The 20700-nt window shown below is 37.1% G+C and overlaps 2 protein-coding genes across 4 annotated transcripts; both read left to right on the plus strand.

Moving 5' to 3' along the window:
• The first annotated feature begins 2241 nt into the window (after positions 1 to 2241).
• On the plus strand, positions 2242 to 9987 carry LOC104095247 (proline-rich receptor-like protein kinase PERK9). Of its 3 annotated transcripts, none has more exons than XR_686095.4 (9): positions 2242 to 4203; positions 4321 to 4731; positions 4823 to 4909; positions 5783 to 5853; positions 5935 to 6011; positions 6113 to 6260; positions 8893 to 9054; positions 9143 to 9425; positions 9519 to 9987. XR_686095.4 is itself a non-coding variant. In XM_009601329.4 (8 exons), exons 1-8 carry the CDS (start codon positions 3087 to 3089, stop codon positions 9341 to 9343), a joined length of 2274 nt encoding a protein of 757 aa, XP_009599624.1. In that variant the 5' UTR covers positions 2242 to 3086; the 3' UTR covers positions 9344 to 9987. The 3 variants fall into 3 exon arrangements, 1 of the variants encoding a protein (XP_009599624.1); XR_686096.4 differs by having other exon boundaries at positions 9602 to 9987; XM_009601329.4 differs by having other exon boundaries at positions 9143 to 9987.
• Positions 9988 to 11946: 1959 nt separating this feature from the next.
• Positions 11947 to 13108, plus strand: LOC104095246 (probable calcium-binding protein CML15). Its single transcript, XM_009601328.4, has one exon. The coding sequence runs from the start codon at positions 12224 to 12226 to the stop codon at positions 12704 to 12706; it is 483 nt and encodes a 160-aa protein (XP_009599623.1). The 5' UTR covers positions 11947 to 12223; the 3' UTR covers positions 12707 to 13108.
• The last annotated feature ends 7592 nt before the right edge of the window (positions 13109 to 20700 follow it).

Below are 20700 nucleotides of genomic sequence, written 5' to 3' on the forward strand. Positions count from 1 at the left end.
TCTCTTACAGAAAGCAATGATGACCGGGTCCAAGGAGCGTAACGTGAAAGGATAAGTGTAAACACTTTAAAACCCTCCACGTGGGTAGTAATAGCTTCCTCAGGCGTGGGCACCACCACGTGTTTAACAACCCAGTTGCAATCCTCTTTGACCTTGGAGAGGAGACCATCGGTGATCGAGCATATATATCTCGATACCGGCTCGCATCGACCCGGTACCGAGGAAGTCTTTTCAACCTTGAAATCAGCACCGGTCGAGCACCCACCAGGAACAAACACTTCAGGGTGAGGTTCCGTCGTTGTTTCCTCGCCGGCCGGTTGTGATAAAGAGGCGGTTTATTTTTGTGGAGCTGTCTTAGAAGTTTTCGCCATTTTTCTGAATAGAGATTAAGAAGAGGAAGTTAAAAGGTTACACTAATGTTTTGGAATGAAGACAAGCGAAGATTCTTGCAAAATCCTCAAGAAATCTGGTACAAGTGTTAGAGAATGCAAAGATTTTTTAAAGAACAAGAGTAGAAGAGGTTTAAACGTAAAGTTTTAATGGATGAAGTACATATAGTATTCAAACGACGGTTCAAAGTCTGTAGCAGCTGACCAGCGACTGACGAACATTTAATGCCATTCAGATGTGACTGACGAGACGTTTCATCTATTTTTGTTGTTTCTGAAGCGAAGTATCGAGATCAGGATCAGGGGCTCATATCGTTTATCGTCGTTTACACTCTGACAAACGAGGGGACTATTTGTATACGGCCGAAACCGGACTCATCTATTGCATGACGGATCGGAACCGAAATATGATGGATTGAAGATCGACCTCGGGCTTCATCGAACCAAAGAACGAAGCCAGAACATACGTCTCCAAGATCTTCGAGCCCGTGACTCCAGAATAGATCCCGATTTCGAACAAGCTCGAGGAAACATTATCGGACCCAATAACGGAAGGCCGAAGTATCCACAATTGGTCGGATATCACGGCGGGAATCTCGGCACGTATCAACAAGAGACTGACTAATTAGCAAATCACAAATTTTCTTACCTTTTATAAAATTGTACCTAAAGCAGGACTCCCCTACTATATAAAAGGGGTCTGATTCTTTGTAATGGACAGGGTAACACGCATCCCAAAAGTATTATAATATTATTTTCTTTCTACAAGCTACTGTTCTTCTGTATTTGACATTATTTCGATCATATTCAGTTTGAGTGAGGTCTATTTCTCAAGGCTATAACTGTTCAAGTCACACAGTTTGAATTTACTTTATTATTGTTTGCTTTACTTATAGTTCAATCTATCGCTTTGTGTCAAGTTAGATCACGTATTTTTAAAACCGCGTATAAATTCAATTGTTATCCGTTTTTTAGGGTAAACAATCATCTAAATTTTAGCTATAAGTTTGAATTGAAAACTAAATCTTTTAAAGTTAAGAAAGTTATCTAGCTCAGATTTTAAAACTTCTTAAGATTTACCATAATGATACGATGTAAATAATATTAGAATCATATTTATTGTTAGAGAATTTAATTTATTTTATTTGAAGCATATTAATTTTGAGTTATTAGATTATATGAAAAGGTTTTCTTCTCGAATTTCAATGAGAGAGATATTGGTTTCTAATTGATAGTTTTCTAAATCAATTTCCAAGTTTAATAAAATTTATATTTTTAAAAAATAACTTGTATGACGTGAAATATTTTTTTAAAATATAAAAAAGTTATTTCGAAACAGGATATTTTTTAAAATATAGTGCCATTTTAAAAATAAAAGGATAGCATTTATGAATTTTAAAAAAGATTTTTTTGACATAAGAGAAGTCATATCGTAGATAAAATCAGGTCACTAAAATCTTAGAAAATCTTTACATAAAATATGCGGTCAAATTTACTGTTTATCTTTTATAGCTAATATACATAGATAATACACTAATAACGCATGATTATATATATTATACATAGATTATATATAAATCATATATTTTTTAATTTTTTAATTTAAGCAATTGGGTGAACACCTATTTAGGTAATTCCGATAAAGCCAATAGAAAAATATGAAAGAAACGGTAAGTCTTTTTTGTGTGTGCGCGGGTACCGATACCACTATTAACAGTATAGGAAACTAAAAAAATTGTGAATTAAGTGGAGTTAATAAAATTCTTCAAGAATATTTGTTTAAAATATCTTTACTTACCCTTGATGAGGATAGAGTCGAATTTACTCCAAACAGTAAATAATGTGCGTTGCACAACCTTTGGACGAATCTATGCACTGATTTTGACGTTGTAAGAAAGCAACTACTTCTGTTTTCAAAATCCAATGACTCCACAATATTGGAAAAACACACATGTTCCCTTCTTACATTTCACACTTCCTGTATATGTAAATAGATACTCATACATCCGTAAAAATTCTCTATTGTTTATTGGGGTCGTTTTCAGTGTTGTGGATAGTGCACTGGTAGGATTTCAGACACCCCCATTTTCTTCGACTGTGTAACTTCAAGATTGGCTGAACTTCTCATGCTTTTGATCATGGCAGTGCCATGATAAAAGTTCTTATGGGATATATCTTTACAGTTGGATTCACTTCTATGGTCCTCTGTTAAAAGTGGGGTTTGGTTTGGAAGCACAAATTCTATATTATCCACAAGAAAATCGTGCATTTTTGTGACTTTTGGTACCTGGGGTTTCAGATAATTCTTTTTGGTGATTTGGGTATTTTTTTTTTCTTTCTTTTTTGCCATTGGTTGTTTGTTTCAGGTGTTAGAAACCAAACTCTTGAGTCTTGAGTAAAGTGCTAACCAACATATTTTTGAGTGAATTTCCATAAAGATTCAATCTTGTTTTTGGTTTCAAAATCTTTGGCGTTTACTTTGGAGAGCGGAGTGCAATTGCTGTATGTATTTGTGGAGGTGAATTGTTCAGTGGATACAAATTGTAGAATAAGAAACAATTTAGTGCATATTAGTGGAATCTTGATTTGAGAAATCATGTTAGTGTTCTTGGACTGCTGATACATCATTGATGTATGCAGATTTTGATCACTATATAGTAAATGGTGTAAACTTATTTAGCTTCTGGTGGTGGTGAGATGTCAATTGTTTCTCCCCCTCCAACTCCAAGTTCTACTACATCATTTGCAGCTCCACCAACTGTCTTTAGTTCACCATCTCAGCTTTCTTCTCCAGCACCTACATCTCAGCCCAATGATAACTCATCATCTATTGCATCTCCTCCCCCTAGCAGCTTACCCCCACAATCTGCTCCTCCAATAAATGCAACATCTCCTCCTATAGCATCAGCACCACTGCCTCAATCCCCTCCTCCAACAAATATAACATTGCCTCCTCCTGCCTCATCTCCACCTCCACTCACTTCACCAACACCTCCTGTAAAATCTGCTCCTCCAATTAGTCCTCCACCTCTTCCTTCGTCGCCTCCATCTACACCTTCTGGTTCACCTCCAACTTCTAGTCCGCCCGCTAGTTCACCACCACCTCTATCATCCAGCAAACCAAGTAGTCCACCACTACCTCAACCCGAACCAACTAGTCCTGCAAGTTCACCTCCATCACCATCGACACGTCCCCCTGCATTGTCACCTCCTCATTCATCAACACTCCCCCCTGCATTGTCACCTCCAGCACCTGTGCAGAATCCAAAAACTCCTCCAGCACCACGATCACCAGGGAATCCGTCTCGTGAACCTCCTAAAAGCTCATCGCATTCACCACCTTCATCCAAGACGCCTGCGAATTCACCTCCATCTAAGCCACCACAAAGTACTCCAGATTCCCCGGCTTTAGTCCCTCCAATAAATTCACCCCCTTCACCAGCTTCTTTACCTCCTAGTAACTCAGCATCCTCTAGTTCCCCACCTACAGACTCATCATTACCAACACCTACAGCACAATTATCACCACCTCAATCATCCAATGGTGCACAACCTTCTCTTACTCCTCCTTCACCATCATTTCCTTCAGGTGACGCTACTGCGTCCAGAAACAATTCAACAGATAGATCAAAGGCTACAGGGGATGGAGGAATTGGCACTGGAGGATCAGTTGCTATTGGTATCATACTTGTGCTTCTGTTGCTTGGTATTATTGGAGCTGCAGGATGGTGCATTTGGAAGCGAAAGAAAAAAGATTCAGGCCTGAGTGGTGGTTATATCTTGCCAACAACTCTCGTCTCCTCTCCAAAATCAGGTAACATTTGGGTATCGTTAATCTGAGATGTTTTAGATGATGCGAGCAACATCAATGCAATAATTGTCATTCAGATCTTTCACATGAAATTTGAGTAAATGTGCAAATTCCCTTCAGGTTCTGCCTCGTTGAAGGTTCGAGAATCGACACATGTGATTGGAAATGGAACTGGCTCAAATATTGTCAACTCTCCAGGAAATCCTGGTGGACTAGGCCATTCAAAACCATGGTTTACTTATCGAGAACTACTTGAGGCTACAAATGAATTTTCTGTGCAGAATTTATTGGGTGAGGGTGGATTTGGTTCTGTGTACAAGGGGTTCCTAGCAAATGGGAGAGATGTAGCAGTAAAGAAGCTTAATATTGGCGGGAGCCAGGGGGAGCGTGAGTTCAGAGCTGAAGTTGAAATCATTAGTCGGATACATCATAGACACTTGGTTTCGCTTGTAGGTTATTGCGTTTATGAGAGTGGAAGGCTCCTTGTTTATGACTATGTCCCCAACGACACCCTTTACTTCCATCTTCATGGTAAATGTGGATCTGTTTCAATTTCAACATTCATTTTTGGCATTAGGTCACTAAAACTAGCTCTTAATACTTGCAATTTACAAAATGACAGGGCAAGGGAGACCTGTTATGGATTGGCCAACACGTGTTAAAATTGCTGTTGGTGCAGCCCGTGGAATAGCTTATCTGCATGAAGATTGTAATTACTGTTCTCTTTTTTTACCTTATGATCTATCCTTGTTTTGTTCACTTCATTTCTTCTCAGGGTGAACAAGATAAAAGTGAACCTCCCTCACTCCCCCTCTCCCCCACAAAGGAAAAGGCAAAGAGAAATGAGAAGTTAAATACTAAATAACATTCCTGGTTGCTCCTTTAGATTCCGTTCCTATTCATCATAACTTAATGACGTCCCAATGATACCTAACTCCTATTGCTTCACCTGAATTTATGTTGAACAGCTATGTTATGTCTATATGCTCTCTTTTGGACCAAGAAATCAGATTCTTGAGTCAAGGACATCTTAATCTACTAGCAAGCATAAGGTCTCCTCGAAAACAGTCTATATCTTTCAGTTGAAAGTGATAACATCAGGTTTTCCAGTAGTACTGTAGTGGTGCGCATGTTTCTCTTTTGGACTTGCCAACATTCACTCCTTACCAATCAGCATGAATGCAAATGCAAGCAATGCCATTCTTCCTCCTTATGACAAAGTTGGACTGCAGTCAGTAATGAATTCTATTTTATACTTTTAAAAGAAGAAATGTGTTGAACAGACTTGGGAAAGTTACCATAATGGTGTTGATATGTGTTTACATATTCCCTTTGTTCTTGTTTCTTGACCTACTGTTGTCCTTTTGGCTAATGGAGAATTGCTGAAAGATGACATGAATTTTAACAAAATTGTAGTTTGAGGGAATCTTATTCTTTATCACTATAACATGAATTTTTCCCAAAATTCAGTCTTTGAGGCGAAATTATTCTGTTCACTCTTTTAAGTATAGATTTCTAATATGATATTTGATTCTTGGTTTTTTCTTTCTGATTTATTCATTTTTTTTGGTGCTGTTGGCAGGCTGTCCTCGTATCATCCACAGAGATATCAAGTCTTCGAATATTCTTTTGGATAATAACTTTGAGGCTCGGGTATGTCTAATTCCTCAAACTCCTTTATTTTGCATTGTTTTCCTTGCAGACTGCCTTTACATTTAATTCCCTTTTCAATAGGTTTCTGATTTTGGATTAGCTAAACTAGCTCAGGAAGCAAAGAGTCATGTTACGACGCGTGTTATTGGTACATTTGGGTAGGTTTCTCTTCCAACATTGACATCAAATAGAGCATAAGAAAATGTACTGCCATCTTTTAATTGCCCATGTTTACTCTAACTTCTTTGTTCGGACATAGATATATGGCCCCTGAATATGCATCCAGTGGAAAGCTGACTGAAAAATCAGATGTATATTCCTTCGGAGTTGTGCTTCTGGAGCTAATTACTGGACGGAAGCCTGTGGATACATCTCAGCCATTGGGGGAAGAAAGTCTAGTTGAGTGGGTATGTTTGTATCTGACCTATCTTTCTTTTCCTCTATGTCCATAGTGACGTGAGATCTCTTTCATCAGCATTTATGCACCTTTTTTGAGAAATTAAATCAGAATTTTGTAGTTCCTCCTGTCATTTTCCTCACTGCATGAATTTGATAGCTGATGTTTGAAAATACTACCATAATTACACTACAGTAGCCTCTAATTGCAGCTATGGGAAAGTTATTTTTTCTTTGGTTGGACCAGGACAATGTCCTGAGTATGAGATCGATGTGCTACAAGTTCTGAATAATTGAGACCTGTATCCTCACAAGGTTAGGGGTAAGGTTTGCGTACACACTACCCTCCCTAGGCCCCACGGTGTGGGATAATACTGTGTATATTGTTGTATTAATAGTGCCTATATCGTGTATCCTGGAATGACAAAAAAAAAGGTGATTTTTAGTCTCTAAGGTCAAAAAGTGAAGCAACCAAATACAAATACCTGAAGTTCTGAACTGCTCTAATATCCCTTGTTGAGTTAGGGGATAGAAAGAAAATGTGGAAGATTGGTTGAGAACTTCATTCTGATTCGTCTGGAGCTATATGACACAGTGGGAGAGAACATATTTGCTTAGTTGTTTGGGCACTAGTAAGACTAGACAGATATGTGCTTACATGTTTTAGAAATATTTCCATAACTTCTACGGATTTGTTCGACTCCAAATACATAATTATTGTTTTATGCACTTTGATTATATGTCTTTGAAATCAAGCTTATCCTTGCATATTGCACATCTGGCATCGCTATTAATCTGTTCTAAATCCTTTTGATTTAGGTATTATCATGAAATACTTTGAATTGACATATTTCGGTCTTGTACGATCAACCTTTAAACTTGGCATACAGGTTTAAATGTTAATAATTCTTAATTCGAGGAGTATGTTAAATCAACATATTCATTTGTGATCATCAGCTTCTTTACTTATACTATTAGCTCTGTTTTGGCATGGGCATCTGTAGAATAAAGGATATGTGACATAACTGCTGCTAAACATGTTCATTTAATTATCTTCCAATCAACTATATGTTGATGATGTTAAGGAACTGTGTAATTTGCGGAGCTTTTAGACATGATAAGTATGATGACTGACCAAAAGCATGTCTTTATTTTGAAAAGAACGTGACAACTGGCAAGCATGTTGTGAATTAATCTAATAATTTACATTTATGAGTGATAACAGTTGTTTCATTGCTATGTATTATGAGGACTTACCTATGGACTATGGCACCAAAAGAGTATCGTAAAGTCCTGTTATATAAGACGTCCTAACTAATATGCTCTCTATCTACTAGATCAACCAAATAGTTACAGTACTAGCTTACATAGTATGTGAAGAGTAGTTTTCAAGACTCAAGAGAGGATGAACTAGGCTCTGTGAGGTTTCCGAGCTTTAAATATTAAGACTTTAAGATGGACAGTTTGTAGCTCATATCCTGGGATACATGATCTACTAAAGCTTCAAATTTCTATTATTTTGTTTGTTACTCGCAATAGGCCCAAGTTTAACTTATCTTCTAGGGTCTTTCAGCTATTCGTATATTCTGAGGGAATTGCACGCTGCTTTCTTTTGTCTCATAGAATTGAGAAGAAACATATTTGAAGGATTACTCTCCTCTCATGCCCTTGAGTCTCCAATGTAAACATCTTGGTTGCACTTAGTGTTGGGAAGCGTGTCAGGCTAATAGAAAGGAAAAAAATATTTAAAAGAGAAAAGCAATAAATTGCACAAGACGAGACGAGATTTACGTGGTTCGGCAATTTTTGACTACTCCACGGCCATACAAAGAATAACTCTTTATTAATTGAAGACAAAGAAGAAGTTGAGGGATGATCTACAAATGAAAATGCATACCCCTTTTATAGGCATTTGATGCCCTGCCGACATAAGCGCTTACATCATAAGAATGCCCACGTAAGCGCTTATATCATAAGAATGCCGACGTAAGCGCTTATATCGTAAAAATACCGACGTAAGCGCTTACATCATATTTTCATCTTTTTTTGACTTTTCTTTCTTTTGTTTTGTCTACTTTTCTTTCTTTCACATACAACATGTTTGCTCCTATCACTTAGCAGCATAGCTGAATCAATCAGAAAGATAATAGTCTCACTGAACCTGATATTTTCTTGTTGAATGCCTGAAGTCAATTTGTTATTTGAGTATTTCCTTTGCAATGAATGTCCTGTTCGCTGAGATCTTATAAGGCAAGCCTTCCACTTTGATTCTCCCCTGGAAGGATTCTGTCTTCACTTCTTTTGCTGTGATACAATCATACAATGGTCTGATTCAGATGGTGTCGACAATTATGTGCACCTACCAGTCCTGCAATACCAATCTTTTCTGCACCTGAAACATTGAGGTTGTGTTGCTTTTGCAACAATCAAACAGCAGAAAGTAGTCTGCTTAAATTTCATTGCAACTTTCTCATCTTACCAAAATCATAGATCCTAAGACAAGTCTAAACTTGAAATTCAACTATCATTTAATTGATCATTAAGAAACCAAAGCCAATAACAGTAGCAACAGAAACTTATATTCCTTCTCATTTTGTCGAGCAAGGACTTCCACTAACTGTGCTTTTATTTGATCACTTCCAGGCTCGACCTTTGCTTAGTCATGCACTTGAGAAAGAGGAATTTGATAAGTTGGAAGATCCTCGCCTTGAGAAGAACTATGTTGCCAATGAGATGTTTCAAATGATTGAGGTCGCTGCTGCTTGTGTGCGTCACTCAGCTGCAAAGAGACCAGGGATGGGACAGGTAACTTCTGGAAACCAATGCACAAACAACCTTAAGTCGTTTTTAGTGGAATGACATTTATGTTCTCATCATGCTTATGCTTTCGCAGATCATGAGAGCTTTTGATAGTATGCTTATGTCTGATCTGACAAACGGGATGAAAGTTGGTGAAAGTGCAATATATAACTCTGCGGAGCAATCTGCACAAATAAGATTGTTTCGGAGGATGGCATTTGCTAGTCAAGATTTTAATTCAGATTTTTCCAGTCAAGGCAACCATTATAGTAGAGAGTTGGCCGAACATGGTTAGGGTATATACTGCAGAACAAAATGGCTTGTTGAAGCAAGTAAACGATGAATCTGTTAAATTTCTAAGGCAGCTCAGCTAAGAGGTACCTTGATTAAGTTTTGTAAGTAGGTTCCCTTTTCCACTGGCATACAATTGTAGTCTGCAATTTTATAGCAATTTTTTCTGTAACTAACAGGAAACTTTTATTATCATCTCCAACCATTTTTTGAAACTATTGTTCTTTCAAGAGTGAGTTCATTTCCTCTCTTGTTCAAAAAGGTTGCAAACGCCGGATGACATACACAAATTGAGAAATGGTCCCCTTCTCCTCCTCCCCTGCTGCTTTGCAAACGCCGGATGTCTAATATTGCATTCACTCGTTCATCACTAAATGCAATAGTTTTTGGATGGTGAGTGTATGGTTGAAAAGCAAGGTGTACAGAAGAACAAGAAGTTGATTATGATGTGTTTGGTCATCACTTGATGCAGGTCTTTCTTTTTTTCTTGGACTTGATACTAGTCTTTCTTTTTTCCTGGACTTGTTACAAGTCTTTGGCTCTTTTATTTTTATGCATCTAATTGGAGAAGCACACTTCTCCACACTGGTCTGACTAATCTAGATTCACGTCATGTAAGGCTTATTAAAAGAGGAACGCTTTCTATTCTATCTCTCGTGCTCAAACCAGAAACCTCTAGTTAAGGGTGGATGGATCTTATTATTAAATTCCACCACACTTCTTGGTGGTTAGTCTTTGGCTCTTCAATTTGCAATAACTCCTTTTCATGGTCCTTGCAATATCTTATATTGCCAAAACTAAATTTCATGAGTTATTAAATTATTAGCTTAATCTCTGTGCATTAAGCATACACAAATATTTCCTATTGTTAGATTTATCTTAATAAAATAACATTGGAATAGCTTCAATTTAAGAGGCTCCTTTGCCAATGAATCCATTTTTGTATATATGCTACGATCATTAGACCAATCCTTATCCAAAAATGTTATCCTTCCAAGTTAGAACAGGCAAAAAATAATTGATCTTTAATTCTTTGTAAAATTAGTACATTTAAAGAATAAGGAAATGTGAAGACTTGTTCTTTCACAAAAGAAGAATTCCAATGGAAACGTACACGAGTTACATGACCAATTAATAAGTTTGAAAGAGATATTCCTTAGATGTTTCTGGGGTATTATCACTTTTAACCCGCGCCAGGAACTATTTATATTTGGTAGTCGAAAAAGTGTATAAAATTTGTACTCTAATTTTTATATATAACATACAGAATGTATATATATACAAAATAATATATAAATTTTATACATTTTTTCGACTATTATTTTTACCGCGGCTAAACAGTGTCATTTTTTCTTGATCCACTCAGTGTGCTTAAGAGGATCACTTTCCCTTCTCTTTTTTCATTCACTGTTTTTCCTTTTTAGGTACATTTTTTGGGGTTTCATTTAGGGGTGCTTAACGGGCGGATCAGGCGGATAATTATATTTAACGGTTCGGCTTATCGGTTATCGGATTATAAATATAGTAATCCGCTAGCCATCCAATAAGATAACAAGCGGATTGGTATCGGATTAACGATTATCGGGCGGTTTATCAGCTAAACCAAATTTATTAAACGTACTGCTTCCATTTTCTTGAACTAAAGTAGTCGCTATCACGTTAAGTGTTAAGTGTACCATATAGTGAAACTGAATTTTGGTCGAACAACCTATAACCATCAGGAATAGTGCCAATCTCCAACATTCATTATTCACTGAGTGCATTCCAAAAAATGTAATTGCTATCCTTTGCATTAATCACAAGTGTAGATCTTCAGTAACAGAATCATGGGCAAAACCATATAGTGCTGATTCGTAATGACTAATATTAGCATGCCGCAACATGTAACGATTAGGTTTGGGAATCATTTTGTATTTTTTAATAACAGGATTTCATAATGCTATTATGTGGCTATAAATCATACATAATAAGCCATTACAAGTACTCATCAATATTGGATAAGAAAAATAAAAGGAGAAAATCGAGAATTAACTTGAGAATTAACACTGAGATTGTTCCTATGATAACTGACCGACTTCTCACTCCGTGCTGCGGACTGAATTCAATTGAGAATTAGAAATTAATGATTTAGTCATGTTTCAATAATACTTTATATATATAAGGGTAAAAGTATAATATAAAAAATTTTAACGGGTTAACTTATTCGATAAGAAAATTGAGTAATCCATCCCCAAATCATTAATTATAAACTCTCAATCCGTTCACCATTTATTACCCAAATAACCTGATACCAATAAGCCAATAAGTCATCGGTTCGATTAACGATTACGGTTTGGTCTTGAACAACCCTAGTTTCATTAAATGTTTCACCAACCATTTATTGAATGGCAAACCTGTCATTTTAAATAGCAGCCATGAATGAATGCGATCTGTACAGTAATTTAGTGATTCATAAAAAGAAATAGAACATAAAAAATAAACTAAGTTAACCTCTACGATAAGAAAGTTTGATCTTATCCAAATTTATGTGTTTTAAGAGTTACAATAAAATTTACCCGAAAATTACGTTAAACCAATAATTACATTCTTTTATATCACAGGCAAGTATTTTCCTGTACAATTTCCTTCCCCCACCCGTCAACTTTTTCCTCTCTCTTTCCTCCACTTGCTCTCTTTTCCCAGTTCTTCACACGGTTTGTCTTTACATCACTAAATCCAAAAACAAATAAATACTAAGACAACTTGACACATCTTGCTTTCTTCTCTCTCTTTAATTTCTCACACACCATAGATATATTCTTCTGAATACTAAGCTCTCAATATATATTATTCTTCTGAATAGTAAGTAAGATATCATTACGAGCTCAATATATACGGCGTAATCATGGCTACTCTTCAATCAGATCAACACAAACAGCTAAAGGAAATATTCACACGATTTGATCTTGATCGTGATGGCAGCCTCACTCAGCTAGAGTTAGCCGCTCTCCTCCGTTCACTAGGCCTCAAACCCACAGGAGATCAAATCCACATATTGTTAGCCAACATGGACAACAATGGCAACGGATTCATTGAATTCGACGAACTCGTAAATGCCATATTACCCGACATGAATGCAGAAATCTTGATAAATCAAGAACAACTCATGGAGGTTTTCCGATCGTTTGATCGCGACGGCAACGGCTACATCACGGCGGCTGAGCTGGCTGGATCAATGGCTAAAATGGGACGTCCGTTAACGTATAAAGAGTTGTCTGATATGATGCAAGAAGCTGACACGAATGGTGATGGTGTTATTAGTTTTAATGAGTTTGCTAATATTATGGGAAGATCTGCAGCTGATGTTCTTGGTTTAACTGTCTCCTAATTAAATGGTCGTTTATTTAATCACCGGTATATTAGAGCGGTTTTCCGGTATGTTAATTATAAGGTGGTTTTTTTGGTCATTTTCATCTGACGTGGTATCATTAATTAACGTTAACAGTTGTCGTTGGTTGATCGACCGTTTGTAGAAGATGATTTTGATGGTTTTAGATTCGGTCCAATTGTTGACCTTTGTGGTGGTGTTATTGTATTTTGTGCATTGATTTTTTCTTTGCGCCTTCTTCTTTGTTTCTTTTAGCTTTTGTGTATTTTTGAGGTTAGATTATTGGACCCTTTAATTATGTGTAATGACCAAATATTGTAGACAAGAATTTGACAATGTCAAAGTATTTTGAGGTTATGGGAGCCTCAATTAATGTATATGATTCAAGAAGATTCCCCCAAATTTATCTTTTTAACTTTTATCATTATTTTTATCTACATGGATTTGTTTATATGGGTGAAACGGTCTTCTTATTAATTTGGCGTTGAGTACTATGCATGAAAAGTCAAGAGGGGCTTCATTGGACCACTTGTATGACATAAGACAAACATACATTCATCTCCTCAACATCTTAACAGGTAGTGGTTGAATTTTGTGCATTAATATTTTCCTCGCATCTTCCTCTTTGTTTTTATTTTTCTTGTTTCTTTTAGCTTTTGTATATTAGAGAAGGATAATAACACTTATTTTGTCATTGTTTTTTATGGGCATATGCATGAAAAGTAAAAGAGTGTTTTCTTTTGGACCTACTTGTACATCATGAAACTAACATTCCTCCCCCCTAGATCTCAGTAAGTGACTCGATATTTTGGATGTTAAATGATACTCCCTCCGGTCCCCGTAGTGATTTTTTAGCAATTTATTATATTCTTAAAGAGAAAATTAAAATTAATATGATTAATTTTATTGTTAATTAATATTAAAAGGTGAATTTCTTAATATGCTCGAAAACGAATAAAAACAATTGAAATGAGTGAGTAATATAACTAGATTTTAGATGTTAATGACATGGTCTTGAAGATTCCTTTTGTCGTTGATCGAGATAAACAAATTAAAGTTCAAACTGCAACCTATTCTTATTTGACCCGCCGCAGCAATCATCTTTCTAATTTCCCTATATCTGGATTTATTGTTGAAACCTGCAATAATTTAAAAAGAATGCACATGGTGTAGCTGGAAAACGAAGAAACAGGAATTTCATTTAATATCTTAATCTGTCACTTAATAATTTTTGTCCTCCTGACCCACGGTGGCGGAGCTATAGCGAAGAGAGTTTAATTGAATCCTTATACAGCATATACAGGTAAAAGAAACTTTTGATGTATATATGAAACTTGTTGAATCCCCTTTACATAATAAAAACTTTTAATATTGCCCTTTTTTTTTACCCTAAAAGAAAAGGAATAAAAAAAAAATTCTCCTATGTTGGCAAAAGGCTAGCTAGGAAAGGTGGAACCTTCGTAGAATTGATGCCACCGGCAAGAGAAGATAATTGAAACAAAAAAGGTAGAATAACGCCACTCTGCAAAACAAAGTCTATAACTGTTCGGAGCATGGTGAAGATTTACCCAACAAAACTCAACTGCATGCCATCTGCTATTTGCTGTCGTCAGTTACTTTAACTTTTTTATTTCTATATATAGAAAGGCCGACTGATCAGCTTAACAGTTGTGATTTCCAAGATAGTTCAACAAAAAGGTTATGTAAATAAAATACTAATAATAAAATTTACGTAGTTAGTAAAAAGGAAACAAACAAGGAAAAAGGAAAATAGCAAGCCCTAGTAATTGCTAATGCAATAGCGATAAGAGAGACATCTCTTTAGCTAGAAAGAGTTCATTTCAAAAGTAAGACACATATTTAGAGGTTGTACTGTCACGATCCGGAATTTCCACCCTCGGGATCGTGATAACGCCCAACATTTCACTTGCTAGGCAAGCCAACGTTAGATGTAGTTATTAACCATTTTTAACATATCAATTTAAATGAAAACCAATAAGCTGAATAAAACTAAAATAATGGTGATATCCAGATACATTCCCAGAACTGGTATCACAAGTGCACGAGCGACTAGAGTAATACAAATAATAGTTTGAATGAAAGCATAATTGTTTGAAATGAAATAAACAGCTAGAGTAATGTAGAAGGGGACTTCACGGCTGCAAACGACGTACATATGTACCTCAAGTCTCTGTCAAGCAATCAATCCGAGCAATCTACTGACCGCCGCTAGGACCGACTCCAAAATCTGCACAAGAAATGCAGAGTGTAGTATGAGTACAACGGACCCCAGGTACTTTGTAAGTGCCGAGCCTAACCTCAGCGAAGTAGTGACGAGGCTAAGGCGAGTAACTTACAATAACTTGTACGTTGTATAAATATAATAATATGAAAGGAAAACAGGAAATGACGGCAAAGCAGTAAACTAATGAAAACAAACTCAACCCTCGAAACCAGTGAATCCAGAAATATCATCCCTCAGAATATCATATGAAAATATGGAAGCTAACACAATACAACAATGAGTACAACACACACAATCTGTTGCGGCGCGCAACCCGATCCCACCGTACAAACACAAGCCTCCCTTATTTCACCGTATCAATATCAAGAATAACATATAAAATCCATTGAGACGCGCAATCCAATCCCACCGTATCAATCTCAAAATCCTCCCTTATTTTACCATATCATAACCGTTGCAGTGTGCAACCCGATCCACAAATAAATTCAATAAATGTAATCAATCCAACAACTCAATTCACAAGAATCTCTACGATTAAAGAATATGAGAGCAAAGCAATAAAGGAACCCCGTATCAAATCAAGGAATGATACAATTAATACAAAGAAATATGAATAACGCCAAATATATGACAGTTAAAGTGTACAAATAAGAAAGTTAAAGCAAGTAGCAATTAATCGTGGAATCATGAAAGAAACAAATATTTCAATACAAGAGTAAATAAATGTCAAGTAATAAGTTACAACATAGCAAGCAATTAAGGTATGTAACAGTTAAGACATGGAATAAGATAGTTAATGAAATACAAGAAAGCATGGAAACAATTATTTTGACGGCGTATATACACTCGTCAGCTCGTATATATGCCGTTATACACATAATTCACATAACATATAGTTCAAGGGTTCCTAATTCCCCAAATCAAGGTTAGACCCAATATTTACCTCGCTCCGCAAGCAAATCAAAGCTCAACCGGGGACTTTCCTCTAAATTTGCCTCCAAACTAATCAAATCTAACCAAAATCGACTTAATATCAACAAACAATGCTAGGGAAATCAATTACAATACATAAAGTTAAGATCTTTACACTTTTTCCAAAAAGTCAACCCCAGGATCGCTTGGTCAAAAATCGAGATTCGGACCAAAACCCAACTACCCATTCACCCCGAGCCCGATTATGTGATTAGTTTCGAAATACGACCTCAATTTGAGGTATAAATCTCAATTTTACAAAATTCCCCAATTCTATCCAAATCCCTAATTTTCTACCATGAAAGAGCATAGATTAAGGTTAGAAATCAATGGGTGTTGATGGAAATGGAAGAAAATGAGTTAAAGTATACTTCTCTTCAAAATCGCCTCTAGGCCGAGCTCTAATGTGAAGATGGTGAAAAATGAAGAAAATCCCGTCTTTGGAACATTTAAGTGACTAGGCGTTAGGCATTCTTCATGTTCGCGAAGGGCCTGACGCGATCGCGATGGTCTGTCTCCCCTGGTCATCGCGTTCTCGAGCGTGGGCTCGCGTTCACGTAGAACAACCCCTGCTCCCCTCCCAGACCCCTTAACTCATCGCGTTCGCGTAGTGCTATTCGCGTTCGCAAAGGGTGATCCCACCATTGCTTCGCGCTCGCGTCCTTAGCCTCGCATTTGCATAGAGGAAACGCCACCCCAACCCAGGTTACTCTACGCGATCATGAGCGTAGCTTCGCAATCGCAAAGAAGGATGCACCAAACATCAGAAAACTCAGAACAAGCCATAGCCTAAGTCCAAAAATCACTTTGTAGCCTATCTGAAACTCACCCGAGCCTTTCGAGCTCCTAACCAAACATGCACACAAGTGTAGTAAAATCATTCAAACTTGATCATGCGATCAAAATACTACAATAACACCTAGAACTACGAATCAGACATCAAAATGAATGATATTTTCAAAGAAACTCAAGAACATGCAAATTTACAACCAAACGTCCGAATCACGTCAAATAAACTCCGTTTTGCACCAAATTTTGTAGACAAGTCATAAATAGTGAAATGAACCTATACCAAGTTCCGAAACCAAAATTTGAACCCGGTAGCAACAAAGTCAACCTAAGGTCAAACTTAGGAATTCTTTTAGCCTCCAAATTACAAGTTTTCAACAAATCACGTTAAATTAAGTTAGGGACTTCCAAATTCGATTCTGGGCATACGCCTAAGTCCCAAATCACGATACGAACCCACTGGGACTTTCAAAATACTGATTCTGGTCCGTTTATACAAAACATTGACCGTAGTAAACTTAAATGGGTTTTAAGGCTAAATTTCACTTTTTCATAGACTTTTCACATAAAACTTTTCTGAAAAAAAAGACATTGACTACACACGCAAATCGAGGAAGAATAAACAGATCTATTCGAGGTCTCGGAACATAGAAATGAAGGCTAAAACTGAAAATGACCTATCGGGTCATCACATTGTTCAGCTCTAAAACAAACGTTCGTCCTCGAACGGACATAGAAAGATACCTGGACTGGTGAAAAGGTGTGGATATCTACTCTGCATGTCCGACTCGGACTCCCACGTGGATGCCTCAATCAGCTGACCTCTCAACTACACTCGAACTAAAGGATAACTCTTAGACCTTAACTTCCGGACCTGCCGGGCTAGGATGGCCACCGACTCCTCATCATAAGTCAAATCCTTGTCCAATTGGACTGAGCTGAAATCTAACACATAGGACATATCACCATGATACTTCCGGAGCATGGACATATGGAATATCGTATGGACTGCTGATAAACTAGGTGGAAATGCCAGTCTATAGGCCACCTCACCTACTCTCTCAAGAATCTCAAAGGGTCTGATATACCTAGGGCTCAACTTGCCCTTTTTTCCGAACCTCATCACACCCTTCATGGGTGAAACCCGGAGCAATACCCTCTCTCCAACCATGAATACAACATCGTGAACTCTACGATCGGCATAACTCTTATGTCTAGACTGAGCTGTGCGAAATTGAACCGCGCTCAAATGCACACCTCAAAACTAGGTATGAAATGGTCGATTGCAATTATAGTAACCCAATAAAGAGTCGGGATCGAATCCACAGGGATCTAGATGGGAGTTAGGAGTTTATATTCTAATGCGTGAAATTGAATTATCTTAATTTGCACTTACACAAGAAAAGGGTTTTGTTGTTATTTCTATTTTAAAACTAAAGATTGCAAAATAGAGAAAGAAGACTAAGATACTTGTTTTTGATGTTTTTTAAATAGGTAAAAGCCTAGGGATATGACCATTAGATAGTTGTTAGCCTAATAGGATAAAAACCTTAATGTTTGTTATATTGATCGGGGTGTAATATAGCTATCAACTCTCAGTTACCCACTCAATACCTATTGGTTAGAGAATGGTTTTGCTCAATTTGGCTTTATCAAGACCAAATGGGTATCACACAATACAATTAATAAAAGCTCAAGTCGGGTTATTACTATCTCTAGGTTGAACCATTTAATTGGATTAATCAATCTCTCGATTGACCCAATTCCTTATTAGCCAAGATTTTCTAGACTAAGTCTTTATTTCTCAAGTTGAGACTAAGTCAAATAGGCATGAACTAATGTTTGCAACCATTAATTCCACAAATTAAAGCATGAACTAGGCTAAATAATAAACACCCAATCATAAATAAGCACTAATTTAATTACCCATAAGGTGAACGAACTAGGGTTGGGTCACAACCCTAGTAAACATCTATCTACTCATGCTTGATATTGAAGAAAAAGAAAAAGAAATACTAATTAAACTCATAATGTAAAGTTAAAATGATAAAATCTATAGTAAAATACACCAAAATATAGAAAACTTCCAAAAGGGGCAAAGAAAAACGGCTATAGGACTTGCTGATGTCAAAACTTGACCTAATTTTATGAAACTCGTCTATTTATACAGGGCTGAAAATTTCGAACAAAATTCTTATGTGCGGTCCGCAGAATTTCGAACAATTTTATGTGCGGTCCGCAGAATTCTTCATCTTGCAGGAGCTGGGATTCTACGGCCGCACAATTTTGAATTGCGGTCATGAGACAATATTTTTTCGGTACGCAGATTTAGAACTACGACCGCAACCTAGTCTTTTGCGGTCCACACTTTTAATGTCTGCGGCTGCACAATTCTTGTACGGTCCGCAATTCTGAGGGACTCGAAACTTGAAAATTTTGCACACCCTCTGAATTTGGTCTCACGCTCTTCTTTTGCAACCGCACAATTCATGTGCGGTCCACAATTTGCTAGGAAGTCTGATGAGTTTTCCTTCGTTGTTTGTGGCCGCAGATGGAATTCTATGGACCGCAATTTCTTCTGCGACGAAAGAATTCCTTCTACGGATCGCACTTTGTATGCTTCTGTAGCCTTTTATTGCCTTGAGTACGAACTACTCTTTTTTGAGTCAGATTTTATCTGAGGATTCCAACTTCCAACATTCCTACAATTTTGCACTTTTCATTAGTTTTGGGAATGCAATTCAATGCTTTTAGACTAAAACAAAAGCAAAAAGGCGCTAATAAGTAGTCAAAATCCCCACTTATCAACTCCCCCAAACTTAAGTCTTTGCTTGTCCTCAAGCAAATAAAATAGTTCCCACCTCCACAAGTTGAGGGTCATTTCAGCTATTCAAATGTGAGCCATTCACACATCAGTTGGGACAAACAATTACCCACACTACTTATGTATTATCAATAAGGCTACAAGTTGAACAATTATGCATATATAGTTCTGGTGTGACACTTGAGCATCAAGAGTTGACTTTATTCATCAAGGAAGCTCGCTCTCTCATGTAGGTCATTGTGGATTCTAAACTCCTCCTCATATACTCTCCATTTGCATAGCTCACTTAAGAATTTTAGCACTCAATCCAAAGGCTTATGAAATGTTCACTCATCTCTCTCAAGAGAATGTCGCAAGTACGGCTTCAAGTACCATAGGCTTGTCCCTCATGTAAATCGCCACTAATATAAGCTTACTCGGCTTGAAATCAGGTAGGAATTCTTTCGGGATGTAATGAAGGCTTTTGGGTTAGGGTTGGATACAATATGGTTGAGTGGTTACACCTTTTCTTAAGCACTCCATCTTTTTATTCTCGGCTCATACCTTGCCAATTCTTTGAGGCTTTTTCTTTTCCTTGGGGGACTAGAGAGACTTAACATCACTCTTTCTTGATCATTACACTCATATTTCTCCATGTGTGGGCTCATTGCCTTTTTTTGAATCCCTTCAACTCTTCTACTTATTCATTTTTGTTGCAATTTTCTTTTTGTTCTTTCCTTTTCTTTGCCTTTTCTTCTCATCATTTGATTTTCTATTTTTGTGCCTTGATACCCTTTTTCAATTTCCTCGTCCCTCCCCCAAACTTATGTTTTTAGACATTTGTTTCACATGAGTGTTAAGGAAAGTTCGGGTGCCAAGAGAGGGTCACAATAGAACGGCTAAAGGCTTGTAACATGGTTTTCAAATGAGAAAGGATAGAGGCTCGAAGAGGTTGACTAGGGATGACATCATTAGTAGGAAATAGATAACTCAAACGGGCCAAGAAAATCCTACAATCACTTCTCAAGCCAAGCAAAACTTAGGATTTTGCCTTGAAACACATTCGGGGCAAGTTCTAGACCTTTCACACGGGTACTTGGATTAACAACAAAGCATCTCACCCCTCACACAACTGGATTGTTAAAGAGGAAAGAGTCGAGGGCGCACAATGACCACATTCAAGAT

The sequence above is a fragment of the Nicotiana tomentosiformis genome, chromosome 11, assembly GCF_000390325.3.
Source record: "Nicotiana tomentosiformis chromosome 11, ASM39032v3, whole genome shotgun sequence".
Taxonomy (NCBI): domain Eukaryota; kingdom Viridiplantae; phylum Streptophyta; class Magnoliopsida; order Solanales; family Solanaceae; genus Nicotiana; species Nicotiana tomentosiformis.

Coding starts and splice junctions, on each gene's coding strand:
- LOC104095246 (XM_009601328.4), top strand. CDS start 12,224: ATGGCTACTCTTCAATCAGATCAACACAAACAGCTAAAGGAAATATTC.
- LOC104095247 (XM_009601329.4), top strand. CDS start 3,087: ATGTCAATTGTTTCTCCCCCTCCAACTCCAAGTTCTACTACATCATTT. Junction 6,012..6,112: donor CGTGTTATTGGTACATTTGG/GTAGGTTTCTCT, acceptor GTTCGGACATAG/ATATATGGCCCCTGAATATG. Junction 6,261..8,892: donor AAGAAAGTCTAGTTGAGTGG/GTATGTTTGTAT, acceptor GATCACTTCCAG/GCTCGACCTTTGCTTAGTCA.